Here is a 16,669-nt window from a genome sequence, read left to right as displayed (position 1 = left end):
TATACTAGGTTTTTCTCCTGTAGCACAAAAGAAATTCTAGCAATGGTGCAGGCCCATTGCTATAGATTATAATCAAGTCACCCTTTAAGCTTCTTGCCTAGGTTGTTTTCCCAGGGCTTGTAACTGGTAATTCCCTCCATCCCCATTCTGCTGGAGCAAAGGCAAAGCAATGACATGCACAGTATTCATTAATATAATGTGAAATACAAAAATAAATTCTGGTGTTCAATCAAACAGAGGCCAGCATATATAAGATGTTTGTAATTTTATTCAGTAAAAATGACACGTTTTGGATCTGAGTAATGAATACCAGTTCATGTCTAGTTATCAGTGTTGTTGGAGTCTCATGGGGAATACAAGCCCTGCTGTGTCTTTAAGGGAATCTAAGTCATCTAAAAATTAAATACTCTTTCCCAACCATAGATGCCTGAAATGGATTTAGAATAGGCAAGTCTAACTTTGCCCGGATGAGGAGGAGAATGATGGACGCTGAAGATGGAGCTTTGTACACACATTTTCTTGGGTTGGCTTCCAAGTTCCACAGAAAAAGTGAAAAATGAAATTTTGATAGGAAATAGCTCCCTCCTTAGAGGTTTTACTCTCTAAGTCCCCATTTCTAAGAAACTTTCAAAGCTTACATTCCTTCCCATTTCCGAGGTAGTGGGAGATGGGGGGGAACTGAAGCGTTATGTTTGTGTGTGACACCCCTTTATATGTTGGCAAGATGGCAAAGATGCATCATATCTCAGAAGGGAAAAAAGCCCATTAATATCAAAATTCTAGGACTTTAGATAAACTGATGGAAATTTCAGGTCAATCTCTCAGAGTCTGGAATAACCCAGAAAAATCCTCTGCCATTCAGCAACCTAATGACAATTGCTACATGTCAGGCCACTAGAAGTCTGACATAAGCATGAGATTGTGATGTGCCTAAGTACTATTATTATTGCCAATGCTTCCATTTCATTGCCAGTGTACGACAGGGTATTTGTGAGTAAAAGTGGCAAGATCTTAGCGATAAAGATGCCCAGGTTTGTCTAGAGCAACGTTTCTCAAATGCGGCCACCGTGGACTTTTCGTGCAGCCACGACAGCCTCCTGGGCGGTGACGGGGGGGTGAGGGAACCATCAGCCCCTCCCTCCTTGTTGCTCCTGGATGCGCCATCCTGCACCACCTCTGGAGAGAGGTGGGGCACAATGCTGCAGGAGCAAGGTGAGTTCTTGACCCACGTTGAGGGGAGGGGGGTTGGGCGGCAGGCTCCAGCGGCAAGACTTCAGGAACCTGGCCATGCGGCCCCAGGCTCTGACTGCACCGCAGGGCAGTGGGTACTGACTCCCCCAGCTCTAGCCACGCAGCCCTGGCCTCCAGCTGTGAGGCTTCAGCCTCCGGCCCCTTGTTCCAGCTGCATGGCAACAGATGCTGGCCCCTGGCTCCAGTCCCAGGCTTCCGTCATGCAGTGTCAGGCGCTGGTCAAAGGCCCCGGTCCCAGCCACACAGCAGTGGGTTCCAACTGCAGGGCTTTGGGCGCCAACCTCGGCCTCTGGCCACAGGGCAGCAGGTGCTGACCCCAGCTCTGGCCATGGAGCTTCAGTTGGCCTTTGGCCCGTATTTCCAGCCGTGTGGTGGCAGGCACTGGCCCCAGGCTCCAGCCATGTGGCCCTAGCTCCTTGCACTGATCCTCTGCCCCAGCTGCACAGCAGTAGGCGCCAGCCCACAGCTTTGTTCCAGGGCTCTGGCCACGCGGTGGCAGGAGCTGGCCCCGGGTGCTAACTCCTGGCCGAGGCTGCACAGCAGCAAGTGTTAGCTTCAGCCATTCAACGGTGGGCGCTGATTCCTGGCTCCAGCCACGCACTCCTGGGCTCCGGCATCCAACTGTGGTCTCTGGCTGTGCGGTGGCAGGCACTAGCCATGGGCGCTGACCCACAGCTCCGGATGCATGGCAGCAGGCTCTGATCCCTGGGTCCAGTCATACAGTTCCTGTCTCCAGCTCAGGGTTCTGGCCACAGGTACTGAGCCCTGGCTCTGACCGCCTGGCAGCAGACACCAGGCCCTGGCTCTGGCCATGCCACAATAGGGTTCATCACCCACCCCTATCGCCTCTGGCCCCTGCTGCCTCCCCGTCCAGGGCTTAATGGGTCCTGGGGCTTGCTGAGAAAAGTGATATTAACAAACATGCAAGTATCACTTCTCACAGCAGACTTATCAGCTATCTGTGAAAAGTGATACCTGTAAGTTTGTTAATATCACTTATCACTTTTTGTAGCCTCCCAGGTAGCTACTAAGTGTGCTGTGATATTAACAAATATACAAATATCACTTTTCACAGCAAGCCTCAGGACCCACTAAGCCAGGGGTGGGCAAACTTTTTGGCCCGAGGGCCACGTCGGGTTTCGTAAATTGTATGGAGGGCCAGTTAGGGAAGGGGGTTGTAGCCTGGCCCGCACCTCCTATCTGCCCCCCTGGGGACTCCTGCCCCATCCAACCTCCCCTGTTCCCTGTTGGCCCCCCCAGGACCTCTGCCCTATCCAACCACCCCTTCTCCTTATCCCCTGACTGCCCCTGGAACCCCTGCCCCTGACTGCCCCCCTGGGAACCCTGTCCCCATTCAACCCCCTGTTTCTCCCCCAGACCGCCCCAACCCCTATCCATACCCCCGACCACCACCCCGAACTCCCTGCCCTCTACCGAATCCCCACCTGCCCCCTTACCGCACTGCCTGGAGCACCTGCCGCCGCCACCATGCAGCTCAGAGCACCAGGTCAGGCCAGGCTCTGCAGCTGCGCTGCCCCAGGAGTTCACAGCCCTAGCGCCCAGAGCATTGTGCCGGCGGCAGGGCGAGCTGAGGCTGCGGGGGAGGAGGAACAGCGGGGGAGGGGCCAGGGGCTAGCCTCCTGGGCCAGAAGCTTGGGGGCTGGGCAGGATGGTCTCGCGGGCCACATTGCCCTCCCCTGCACTAAGCCCTGGATGGGGGGAGGGAGAGCTAAAGGGGGAGGCAGCATTATTTTTATATTGAGTCTGCCAAAAAACCCTACAAATATACATTACAATGAATCAGATATGTATCTGTCCATATTTAATTGTTTTTCCTAAAGTTAATTAAGTATTTTAGGAAGAAAGTGTCCGTGTGGCCACCAGTGGGAGTTGGTGGCCGTACTCTGAGGCCACCAAAAATTTTGTTGCGAGAACCCCTTGTCTAAACGTCTCCCTCCTTGGTAGCTAGCAGCAGTCCAATGGGAAAGGGCTCAGTGTGATTAGAAATAAGCTTTGTGGCACAAGGGTGTAGGGAGAAGGACAGCAGTGGCCCACTCTCAGTGGCTGCTCTCCATTACTATGTATCTAAAGTTTATTTCAGAAGACTTGGATTCCCATCATTTTCCAGCATGTTCTGTAGTCAGGCATTCAGGCAAGTTTCAGCACTTCTTTTATCATCTTTCCAATACCATCATAGACTTCATGGACCGGGGCATTGCACATGAAGGCACTGGTCGTCACCAGCTTGTTCTTCACATCCACATGAATCTCGTCTACATGCTTGTTCACATGTTTGCAGCCAAGTTCCTTCATGACCTCTGCAGTCTTTGCATAGGGCCACCTAAAGGAAGAAGTGAGAATAAATCAGGTGTGTGTAGCTGATCCTGACACAGAGAGACTCTGCCAAGGCCTTAGATGGAAAGGATCCTTTCTCATTAGGTGTCCCACAGCAGTAGCTAGGAGTCTGCTATTGCTAAATGAATACCCCTCAGGTAAGAGACCACTGTGTGGAAGACAGTGTATACTGTGCCAGAGGAATTCCTCAGAAGTCAAGGAATTAAGCAAACTCTATACTACTCCCTCTCCCTCACTAAAGTAATCAAAAAGCCTCAATAAATTTAAACATTAAGGGTAGGTCTACACTACAAAATTAGGTCTATTTTATAGAAATTGATTTTTAGAAATCGATTTTATACAGTCGACTGCGTATGTCCACACTAAGCGCGTTAAGTCGGCAGAGTGTGTTCTCACTACCATGGCTAGCATCGACTTACGGAGCGTTGCGCTGTTGTAACCTCTGTCCATCATGCCCTTAGAGATTTTTTCAAATGTTTTGGCATTTCGTCTTTGGAACAGAGTTCTGATAGCACGTATTCGTCTCCCCAAACAGCGATCAGATCCAGTACCTCACATTCGGTCCATGCTGGAGCTCTTTTGCGATTCTGGGAGTGGGACTGCATGGTCACCTGTGCTGATGAGCTCGCCATGCTGGCCAAACAGGAAATGAAATTCAAAAGTTCCCGGGGCTTTTTCCTGTCTGCCTGGCCAGTGCATCTGAGTTGAGAGTGCTGCCCAGAGCGGTCACAATGGAGCACTGTGGGATAGCTCCTGGAGGCCAATACCATCGAATGATTTCCACACTACCTCAAATTTGACCCGGCGATGTCGATTTCAGCGCTAATCCCCTCATCGGGGAGGAGTACAGAAATTGATTTTAAGAGCCCTTTAAATCGACAAAAATGGCTTTGTCGTGTGGACAGGTCCAGGGTTAAATCGATCTAATGCTGCTAAATTTGACCTAAACTCATAGTGTAAACCGGGGCTAAGACTCTAAGTAGCATCCCTCTGTAAAGCTACAAGTAGTCCCCCTCCCCCTGGTACCTGTATTGGGTTATTGACCAACTCTTCTCAAACAAGTTAACTCTCCTTCAAACAGCAGATGCCAGCACAATACACTTCCTTCCACTGGGATAATTCAGCCCCAGCTTTCAGCCCCTTTACTACAATGATCTCGGCCTGGTTAGTGGAGGAGAAGAGGTACTGTGGCAGTATGTGCCATAAATGACATAATGAGCATTGTGAATCACTACCCTGGTGTGTTTCCTACCCTTGGGTTGAGAGATGTGGACCGGTGTGCTGTGTCGATCCTTCAGAGTCAGATTTTGCACTAGGGCTCGGCGACACTTACTTCTCACATTCTTTGTCCTGTCCAACCGTCAGCTCGCATCCTGGGAAGATTTTGGCTGCCAGGACTGGGGAGATGCAGCACATGCCAATGGGTTTCTTGGCAGCATGGAATGACTTCAAAGTGTCCTCCACAACTTTAGAGACCATGCAGTTCTTCCCCTGTGTTGCCCAAGTACTGAGGTTCTTAGCCACTCCAAAACCACCTCAGAATAGGGAAAGAGATTAAAAATAGGTGATTGTTTGAATGTAGGATTTTTTTTTTGCCAACTCACCTATTTCACTAAAATGCTTAACTGAATTTGGTGCAGTGTGGCATTTATCCATGGTCCAAACATATTTCAATAAAACCTCAGCAAGCCACCATGTCCGCTGAATACCTGCAGCTCTCTCTTAGGCCTGGCATAGTTTTGCTGGCATAGCTAAGTCAGTTGGGAGTATTGGAGGGGGAAAAAAAAAAAAAAAAATCACACTCCTGACAGATATAACAATGCCAACAACAAAAAAGTAGAGACAGTTATACCAGCTGACGAGTACCTGATTCAGTATTGCTTATTTAATTCAGGTAACTGGTATAAGCTGTACTGGCACTAGAATTCTTTTGGCAGCATAAACTGCATTTCTGCTAAATGGGTTTGCTGGTATAGCTCCACTGGTGTAGTTATACTGGCAAACCCTTTGTAGTACAAACAAGGCTGTAAGCCTTACCTGCCAATTACCATCCAATAGAAACGGCAAAGAATCCTCGTGGTCTCTAAATAGAGTTAATCTGGAGATGTATTAGTGCTTTATTCACAAACCCACTCCTCTTCCATTCTCTTATTTTTCTAAAGTAATGGTGGAACATGCTGCCAAAATGAAGAACAGGAGTACTTGTGGCACCTTAGAGCCAAAATAGTTCTCCTAATTAAATCCTCATCTAGGGTCTGAGCCTGTGCTCATTGAAGTCAATAGCCATGCTTCCATTAGTTACAACAGGTGCAGGAGTGATTGGGCTTTTCATCATTTGCTCTTCCACTACCCCTCCGTGATTCTTCTGTCTGCGCTAATGGCTGAACCAGGTACATCTTGATGATGTTTTCTACTAAAGTCAAGGAAAGAGAAGCATGGCAGGTTCTGTGGTGGATCAGAAGTATTGTGGCCCACTGACTAGAGCACTGAAGTGAGACTCAGGAGGGCTGGGCTGTAGTTCTGGCTCTGCCATTGGTCTGTTGGGTGATCTAGAGCGAGTCCCTTCACCTATCCGTGCCTCAGTTTCCCCATCTGTAAAATGGGGATAATGATAGTTATGCTCTCTGTAAAGCGCTTGAGATCTACCAGTGAAAAGCTGTAGATGAGAGGTGGGTATAATTATTTCCTCCTCTTCTCCCAGATAAGCACCTTCACTTCTACAGCCAGTTAAAATAGAAGTCACATCAAAGCACATCTATGCCAAGCAGTCTGTTAGTGCAGTTCTCCTAGTGTGCTGCTGCTTTTCTTAAGGCCAACAAATCTTTTCTCTCCCAACCTCCAAAAACCACCACGAACAAAAAAACTCCTCTTCCTGGTGACTCATGGTGGGGCCTCTCCAGGTCATGCCAATGGAGAGCTGCTCCCTTCCATGGGATCTCTAAGGGGATGTCTATGCATCAGCACAGGTAGGCAGACGCACTCTAGCTCTGCTTGAGCTAGCATGCTAAAAATAGCAGTGTGGTCTCGGCGGCTCACGCTAGCCACTTGAGTACAATCCTGCCCAGATCCAGGCAGCTAGCCTGTGCTGCCATGGCCACACTGCTATTTTTAATCCGCTAGCATAAGCAGAGTTAGTGCTTATCTGCCTACCCATGCTGGGAGTCCACAATCAGCCCTACCTGGTATGATCAGGGCATCCAGTTCCTTGACATTAAGCGTGGCTAGGTCCTTGATGTTGCCTCTGGCGATTCTGGCACTCTCAACCAGCACGTTGCGTTTCTCCTGAGTTGGCTGCCCTTTCACATGGTCCACCACGTGCATTTGCTCTATATCTGGAGCATAGAACTCCCCCTGGGACAGAAGAGATGGCAAGGTCTGTTATCTTAAGGCTAACAGCAAGCCATGGTTCCTAAGCAGTATCAGACTTTGTCGTAGTGAATGAGGGTGACTTGGTTGCTGAGTTAGAGGGAATTCGACAACAAACCACAACAGCAATATGGCAGTAGATCTGAGCAACTCAAATGCTGACCTGTGACCAGGTTATTGATGTGAGAGTGTATTGTCAGAATAAGAAGAGAGAGATATTTTTTTAAACTTCTTGGGCATTGGGTGAAAAAAATTTTTAGGTGAAAATGCAGATTTGGTGACCCTGAAACATTGTGTGAATTCATGTTGACTGTCAAATTATTACACTGTTTTCAAAATATAACATTTCAAGTTTCTGCTTTGAAATGACTTTTAATTTAAAAATTTCCTCCAATTTTATTTTTTAAATAATTAAAAAATGCTTTAAAATATTTGAAGCTGAAACAAAACATTTCAGTTTTGTCAAATCATCTGATTTGACTGGAAATGAAAAATTCAACGTTTTGATTTGCCAACAAGTTAAAAAAAATTAGGGCTGTCAATTAATCACAGTTAACTCATGCGATTAACTCAAAAAATTAATCACAATTAAAAAAATTATCACACTGTTAAACAATAGAATACCAACTGAAATTTATTAAATATTTTTGGATGGTTTTCTACATTTTCAAATATACTGATTTATATTACAACACAGAATACAAAGTGTACAGTGCTCACTTTATATTACTATTTTTGATTACAAACATTTGCCCTGTAAAAACGATAAACAAAAGAAATAGTATTTTTCAATTCACTTCATACAAGTACTGTAGTGCAATCTCTTTATCAAGAAAAAGTAACTTACAAATGTAGATTTTTTTTGTTACATAACTGCACTCAAAAACAAAACAATGTAAAACTTTAGAGCCTACAAGTCCACTCTTTTCAGCCAATTGCTAAGACAAACAAGTTTGTTTACATTTATGGGAGATAATGCTGCCTGCTTCTTATTTACGTCACCTGAAATTGAGAACAGGTGTTTGCATGGAACTTTTGTAGCCAGCATTGCAAGGTATATACATGCCAGATATGCTAAAGATTCATATGTCCCTTCATGCTTCGGCCACCATTACAGAGGACATGCTTCCATGCTGATGATGCTCGTTAAAAAAAAACTAATGCATTAATTAAATTTGTGACTGAACTCCTTGGGGGAGAATTGTATGTCTCCTGTTCTGTTTTACCCGCATTCTGCCATATATTTCATGTTATAGCAATCTCGGATGATGACCCAGCACATGTTAGTTTTAAGAACACTTTCACAGCAGATTTGACAAAAGGCAAAGAAGGTACCAATGTGAGATTGCTAAAACTAGCTACAGCACTCAACCCAAGGTTTAAGAATCTGAAGTGCCTTCCAAAATCTGAGAGGGACGAGGTATGGAGCATGCTTTCAGAAGGCTTAAAAGAGCAACACTCAGATGCAGACACTACAGAACCCAAACCACCAAAAAAAAAAATAGACCTTCTTCTGGTGGCATCTGACTCAGATGATGAAAATGAACATATGTTGGTCTGCACTGCTTTGGATCGTTATTGAGCAGAACCCATCATCAGCATGGACGCATATGGACATATGAATCTTTAGCGCATCTGGCATGCAAATACCTTGCAATGCTGGTGACAACAATGCCATGAGAACACCTGTTCTCACTTTCAGGTGACATTGTGAACAAGAAGCAGGCAGCATTATCTCCTGCAAATTGTAACCATACTTGTTTGTCTGAGTGATTGGCTGAAGTAGGACTGAGTGGACTTGTAGGCTCTAAAGTTTTATATTGTTTTATTTTTGAATGCAGTTATTTTTTGTACATAATTCTACATTTGTAAGTTCAACTTTCATGATAAAGAGATTGTACTATAATACTTGTATTAGGTGAATTGAAAAATACTATTTCTTTTGTTTTTTACAGTGCAAATATTTGTAATAAAAATAAATATAAAGTGAACACTGTACACTTTGTATCCTGTGTTGTAATCAAAATCAATATATTTGAAAATGTAGAAAACACCCAAAAATATTTAAATAAATGGTATTCTATTATTGTTTAACAGCGCGATTAATCGCACAATTAATTGCAATTAATCTTTTTAATCACGTGATTAATTGCAATTAATTTTTTAATTGCTTGATAGCCCTAAAAAAATATTTCTTGTTTTTACCCAAAATAATATTTTTGGGGGGCTTTTTGAAATTGCCAGTGAACCAAAAAGTCTATTATTTTCCCAGCGCTAATCTGAACTAGTGTCAGACAAAGAGTTAGGACTGTTTGGCGGCGCTTAGGTCTTTCTGGGAGGGAGGGAGCGAGCAAGCGGGGAAGCTGCCTGTGACGGGTTGGATCACAGAAACCCCTTGGGAGCTGCCACCAGATGTGCAAAGACTACCCCTGCTTCTGTTTTCCCTGCCAGCTCAGGACTCCAGCACCCTGTCTTGCCGAGCTAGACACTTCTATCTGGCTCCAGACACAGATCCAGGGTCAGAATCTCCTGTCCCAAAGCTGCAAGTTTACCTGAAAACAGCTCGCAGTAGTGTGCTTGTCTTTAGCACTCAGATGCCCAACTCCCAATGGGGTCTAAACCCAGATAAATCCGTTTTACCCTGCATAAAGCTTATGCAGGGCAAACTCATAAATTGTTTGCCCTCTATAACACTGATAGAGAGATATGCACAGTTGTTTGCTCCCCCAGGTATTAATACATACTCTGAGTGAATTACTAAATAGAAAGTGATTTTATTAAATACAGACAGTAGGATTTAAGTGGTTCAAAGTAGTAACAGACAGGACAAAGTAAGTCACCAAGCAAAATAAAATAAAATGCGCAAATCTATGCCTAATCAAACTGAATACAGATAATTTCCTCACCAGTTCCAGAGTGCTCCCTTTTACAGGCTAATCTTCTTTTAGCCTGGGTCCAGCAATCACTCACACCCCCTGCAGTTACTGTCCTTTGTTTCAGTCTCCTTCAAGTATCCTGGGGTGGGGTGGAGAGGCTCCTTCTTTAGCCAGCTGAAGACCAAAATGGAGGGGTCTCCCACAGGTTTAAGTAGACTCTCTCTTGTGGGTGGAGACCTCCCTCCTATGCAAAGCCCAGCTCCAAGATGGAGTTTTGGAGTCACCTGGGCAAGTCACATGCCCCTTCATGACTCAGTCTTTGCAGGCCAACGCCATTGTTCACATGGCATCTTGCATGTCTCCAGGAAGACTTCTCATGCGGATTGGAGCATTCCAAGATGCATTGTTCCCTAAGTGTCTCCTGATCAGGTACTTAACCTGGCGCATTCCTTCCTAAAGAAGCTGACCAAATGCCTCACAAAGCTTACTTAGAAATCAGGCAAGCGTACAGCCCATATTCTTAACCTCGAGTAGAAAATGATATATATGTACAAATAGGATGAATAGATATAGTAGATCATAACCCTTGCGGAGATATGTTACATGGCACAGGCAGCACAAAACATATTCCAGTTATGTCATACATACATTTATAAGCACCCCCTCCCCATAAAGCCTTATGGGGTACACTGTCACACTGCCCCCCCAGCCCTCCCGGCAGGCAGGGCCACCCGGAACACCCGGAGCCTGCATCTAAAGCTCCTTTCGGAATGCGGTCTTGTGAGCATGGGCCGGAGGACTCAGGAGGAGCAGGGGCAGCCGCGCAGTCAGCAGCCGTAAAGAAGCAGCGCTTTCCCCTTCAAAGCTGGCCGGAGAGAAGTGGCGCTTTGAAGGGGAAAGTGCTGCTTCTCTCCAGCCGCTGGCTGCGCGGCTGCCCCTGCTCCTCCTGAGTCTTCCGACCTGTGCTCGCAGGGCTGCATTCCGAAAGGGGCTTTAGCGCTGCAGGCCAGGGCCCCAGGATCCCCTTAGCCCAGGACCCTGCAGCCCCTAAAGTCCCTGCCTTCCGGGTGGCCCTGCCTTCCGGGTGTGGGGCGGGCAGCTCCCAGAATTGCGGTTCCCAGAATCGTGGCCATGGGGGCGTTGCCGCGCTGCGCAGAGCCACCTGCACACCCCCTGCACCAAACAGGAGCTGCCCCAGGTAAGTGCTCAGCACCTCCTGCTTCCCCAGCCCTGAGCCTCCTCCCGCACCCACACCCTGAGCGCCCTCCCGCACCCTAACTCCCTCCCAGACCCTGCACCCCCAGCCCTGAGCCCTAGGGGTAAGCCAGGGACACCTCCCCACCACAGTACAGTACAGTACTGTAAAGTATATAATGCCTTTTGTCTGCCCCCAAAGAATTTCCTTGGAACCTGAGCCCCTGCATTTACATTAAATCTTATGGGAAAATTGGATTCATTTAACATCGTTTCACTTAAAGTTGCATTTTTCAGGAACATAACTACAACCTTAAGTGAGGAGTTACTGTAGTCCTAAACTTTATGGAGGAAAAGTTATACCAGTTTCCTCCATCAGAGGGCTCCTTAGGCTAAGGGATGAAGAAGGGACCTGTAGCACTCTGAATAGTCTTTCAGTTTTGTGAAAGAGGGAAAGTGAAAAATACAGGAAGAAAAAAACAAGAGGAGAAAATACAGTTTCAGAAAGAGGGAGACAGACACCTTTTTTTTTTGTAAACAGGAACTGAGAATGTGAACCTTGAAACTTTTATCCTTTATCCTTAGCTGATGTAAAACAGCATTGTTCTATTGACTTCAAAGGAGAAACAATCATTTATAGAAGTTGAGGATTGGGCCCAGATTTGTCCTCTGCTGGGAGCAAAGGGTGATCTCATGCAGTGTTCTTGCACTCAGACAATTTGGCTACAGTTACTAATTCTGTATTATCAGCTTCTTGCTGGCTGCTATGATTTTCTGTTTCAGATTAACTGGCAAGAGCCCTTTCAGAGGCTTCTGTTTTTATTTTCTGCCTCAAACAGGAATTTAAAAAGCAGGTGTGGCAACTGGCCATTTAAAAGAAACAGAGAGAGAACTGCAGAAGTGAGCAAATGTCTAGGTCAAAAAGAACACTAGAACTGCAGCGTAGCAGAGGAGGGACATATTAGGGAAATTGCTTAAGGAGATTTAGATTTTCATGTATACAATTGAGTCCAGACAGTCCATTTTCTACTGCAAGATTTCTGGCTGCTAAAGTGGTGAGCTCTGGATAGAGGAAGAAAGATACAGAAATAAGAGACTACCTAGGTTTTTTTTAATCACATTCCCCTAGTGATCAAGTTCGCTGGTGCTGGGTGCAGTGCACGAATTTAGATAGATAGATAGTGTCTTATCTAGATTTTTGTACAGTACCTGCCACCTGATCACTAGGGCAATTTGATTATCTCAGCAGCAACAGGAATTAACACCTAAGGAAACTATGACTTACTGCTCCAATGCACCCCAAAATGATCCATCCAGTGGAGGAGATGGTAAAGAGCAGCCCAGGGCAAAAGGATATATAGCCAAGATAGACCTTGGTCCTCAGAGCCAGGGTGCTTCTTACCTGTGCCCCCTCTCTGCTGAGATGCACCAGCACGGCAGAAGACTCATGGATTTCACTGCCATCATACACCCCGCAGCCGGACAGGACAATGGCTACCTTCTTGCCCATGTTCAGACTCAAAGTAGGTGGATTCTCTGGGAGGCTGGAGTTGCTGTCTCTCTCTGTTCACTGCCCTGAGCCTTTTATAGCAGGAGATCCCGCCCCAGAACAAGGCAGGGCTGTATGGGCTGGACAGAGCCCTTTACGGGTAGGAAGTTTTCTATTTCTCCAAAGCAGGCTTTGATGTGTACATAAATGTTGTGCAATCAGCAGCTCCCTGTTAGCTCTCCTTGTGCATTGCCATAGGGGGAATTCGCAGCTAGCCGGAGCTGTTTGTTGGCTACCCGTGCTCCTCTCTCCTTTCTCAATCAATTTTCAATTGTATTGCAGACTAATGCACAGGGACTTTTATATGTATAATGGCATGTAACAGAGCCATGCATTGGGCTAAACCTCTAGTTTAAATCCTATTCCAGTCAGTGCAGTTACACCAGGGATGTACTTTTTAAAATGTTTAGTTGCACAGGCGGTGATCCCTTTCCATTGTTAAATGTCCTCTGTCTCTAAGCTCGGTCTCCAAACAGCAGGCTTTCTACAGACACTTTAATTCTCTGGACTTTGGGCCATGAATTTAGAAACAAGGGGCTCAGTTCTCTGCACCTTCACACTAACTTTACGCTAATGTAACTCCACTGACTGCAGTAAAAGTGGTGTTACAGAGGCAAGGGCCTGGGAAAATCCATCAACGTGAGCAATCATCATTTTGATACACCCACCATTCTTTCAGTTTATAGGGATGCTCTCAGCATGCGGAGGTGCCTAAATTTCCATTCCTTAAAGGCCGGTAAGTCTCGTGCAGCATCCCTAAATAATGTTAGATAGTTTCCCGAGATTATTTATGAAATACCTCTTGTTTGGGTCTCTACTGAGATATAGGCTTTCTTTAGCAACAATACAGTTTGGGGTGCTAATTATTTATTACAACTATGGATAGCATGCCCATCACCATGGCGTCTGTGTCTGCAGTTTTTACTGGCATACTTTAAAAAACAATGACACCAGGCACTATGTGTTCATGGCTATTCCTTTATAAACCAGAATGAGCAGTGCAAACATTAGAGAGGGAGAAAAGTCCAATTAAGGTCCATTTAATCCCAATGCACATTTGGTCCTACACTGCTTTTACTAGTCCCAACGCAGGTGCCCTGCATGAAGGGTGTGGAAAAACCCAACTGATATCTATGGATGCAAATAGTGTGCAAATTCACTCCTTCCTGGTTTAGATACAAAACTGCCAAGTCATGCTATAGTTGAAAAAAATATTAGTTCTTCCTCCTTCAGACAATTAGATGGAGTCATATTACTGAGTAGATATAGCTTGGATAAACAAATCTAGCACACACCACAAACATAATCCATTTCTGTATGTTACAAACTGGCCGAGCTGTCTCCCATTTAACAATACCTCCCCGTGCTAAATGGTGCTGACCCCACTGCACACCTGTTAATCATATATTAGGGCCTGAGCCAACCCCTGTTAAAGTCAACTAAAAATTAAAAATTGTCTACAGATGGAGTGACTCTAGAATATCTATTCATGTATTCCAGAATAACTATTCTTGGTGGGCCCTGGTCTACACTGGGGGGGGGGGGAGAGGGAGGGATAAATCTAAGTTACGCAACTTCAGCTATGTGAATAACGTAGCTGAAGTTAACATACTTAGATCAACTTACTGTAGTGTCTTCACCGTGGTGAGTCAACTGCTGCCGCTCCCCCGTCGACTCTGCTTGAGCCTCTTGTGGCGCTGCAATACAGGAGTTGACGGGAGAGCTCTCGGGGGTCGATTTATCGCGTCTAGACTAGATCCCTGGTGGATGGATTGCTACCCGCCGATCCGTGGGTAGTGAAGACATAGGCTAGGTCTACACTACAGGGGCGGGGGTCGACCTAAAATACGCAACTTCAGCTACGTGAATAGCGTAGCTGAAGTTGCGTATTTTAGGTCGACTTACCTGGCTGTGAGGACGGCGGCGAGTCGACCGCTGCCGTGCCGCCGTCAACTCCGCTTCCACCTCTTGCCGCGGTGGATTTCCGGAGTCAACAGCAGAGCCATCGGGGATCGATTTTATTGCATCTTCACTAGACCCGATAAGTAGATCCCCAATAGATCGATTGTACCCACCTATCTGGCGAGTAGTGAAGATGTGCCCATACTGTAGCAATCTTATTCTGGAATAAGAGTGCCTTACTCCAGATTATTTAATCCACTTTAGATAAGAGTGTCTACACATGGAGTTATCAGGAATAGCTATAGCACTTTAAATTCACGCTCTTCGTTAATCTGAATTAACTTTCAAGTGTAAACAAGTCCAAAGGTATCCCACTGACTTGAAAGGGCATTATGCTATCAAAGAGGGGTGAGTATAATTAAATGTAATCATCACCTCAGGCATTTAATGAAAACCAACTTGGGAGCAGTAATGGGAATTAAACTGCTCTAGAGGGGAGATTCTGGGATGAAGCACAGCACAGAACTGTGAGCCCTTAAAAACACTAACATTGGATCATACTCAGCCCTCATCATGATCTCAATCCTGAGAAGTGCTGAGTGCCCCCAATCTAACTAAAGTCAATGGAGATTCAGCAGGAGCTCAGTTCCTCACAGGATTGGGTCCTATGTTAGTAATTATGTAGATACAAATTGGTGGGAGGGAGTATTTAAATGCTGGCCAATGCTGTAGAAATTTTCCCACAAAGCTCTATTAAGGCCCCTGTTTACCACTGTTTTCTGACCAACTTCCACTCGTTGTGTAACTAACATCACCACTTAACGCCGTATCTGGATTTGGCCCAATAGATACATTATACACTGTGAGCGCTTGAATTGCTGTTTGGTTCTGGTTTGTCTGAGCATCTTTGCCTTTTGTGGTTGTTACTTGTTCTGCCATGGCCCCCTCACTTCTCTAGCAGGCTGTATTCATCAAGTGATTGCTCAGTAAATATGTCTCTGAGACTATCCTATCTGTTAACTCCTCAGACTAAGGGCGTGGCTACACTTGCAGATGTAGAGAGCTATGAGTTAAACCAGCCTTCGTAGAGCGCAGTAGGGAAAGCGCTGTAATCTGTCCAGACTGACAGCTGCCAGCGCACTGGCGTGGCCACATTAGCAGCTCTTGCAACGGCCACAGAGAGCAGTGCATTGTGGTAGCTATCCCAACATGCAAGTGGCTGAAATGTGCTTTTGAAATGGGTGGGGTGGGGTGGAGTGTGACAGGGAGTGTGTTGTGTGTATGTGGGGGGAGAGAGAGTGGGTTTTTGGGGGGCTGAGAGCATGTCAGCATACTATCTTGTATTTTCAGACAGCAGCAGACCTCCTCCTCCCCCCCGCCTCACTCTCTCGCACACACAGCATTCCACAGTAATGGTTGCTTTGTCTCGGAGCAGATAAGCATGCTGGCTGTCAAACGGAGCTTTCAAAGGACATATCCAAAACAATGACAAGAGTGGCCACTTGACTTAAGGGGATTATGGGATGTTTCCAGAGGCTGATCAGAGTGCAGTAATGCAACACCTCGTTCACACTGATGCTGGGGCACTCCAGTGGGGGCGCATCAAACGTTATTCTACTCGCCAAGGTGGAGTACCAGGAGCGCTCTAGCCATGGCACGTGCCTTGCCAGTGTGGACGGGTAGTGAGCTAGTGCGCCCAGGGCTCCTTTAATGCACTGTAACTCGCAAGCGTAGCCAAGTCCTTATATGACGTTGCTATTATAAGACAGGCCCATCACATAATGGGCAATGGTCTGACCTGGCAGCTACTTTCTTGTAAAGAGAATGTGACGTTCTAATGCAGATTGCAGCTATTCTTGGCATTTTAAAACACCTTTGCTGAGCAGTTTATAGCTCCATTCACACTCCCACTGGAATGTAGGATAGCTGTCCCACACATCTGGCCATCCCATGAGTATCCGTATACAGAACTTCACCCTCTCCCATTTTTCTGCATTGTCACTTGCTTTGAGGAACATTTGGAAGGGTAGCAACTATCTTTTCCAGTTCTCTGCCAGGTTCCCTTTTGGACTGGCTTCGTTTTTGCTAAGACCTAGTTCTCCGCTAACCTTATGTCAACACAGGAGTGCAGGTAAGATTGGAGTTCACCTGATATGGCTCAGAGTTACAACGGTTA

At 46.1% G+C, this 16,669-nt stretch overlaps 1 protein-coding gene across 1 annotated transcript; it reads right to left on the bottom strand.

Annotated features, from left to right (window-relative positions):
• Positions 1-2,883: 2,883 nt before the first annotated feature.
• LOC117883189 (glutamine amidotransferase-like class 1 domain-containing protein 3A, mitochondrial) lies at positions 2,884-12,628 on the bottom strand. Its single transcript, XM_034782275.1, has 4 exons — positions 12,445-12,628; positions 6,786-6,957; positions 4,940-5,141; positions 2,884-3,592 (listed from the first exon to the last, which is right to left on the bottom strand). Exons 1-4 carry the CDS (start codon positions 12,550-12,552, stop codon positions 3,400-3,402), a joined length of 675 nt encoding a protein of 224 aa, XP_034638166.1. The 5' UTR covers positions 12,553-12,628; the 3' UTR covers positions 2,884-3,399.
• Between the last annotated feature and the right edge of the window lie 4,041 nt (positions 12,629-16,669).

The sequence above is a fragment of the Trachemys scripta genome, chromosome 9, assembly GCF_013100865.1.
Source record: "Trachemys scripta elegans isolate TJP31775 chromosome 9, CAS_Tse_1.0, whole genome shotgun sequence".
Taxonomy (NCBI): domain Eukaryota; kingdom Metazoa; phylum Chordata; order Testudines; family Emydidae; genus Trachemys; species Trachemys scripta.
This window is presented reverse-complemented; position numbering and strand designations above follow the sequence as displayed.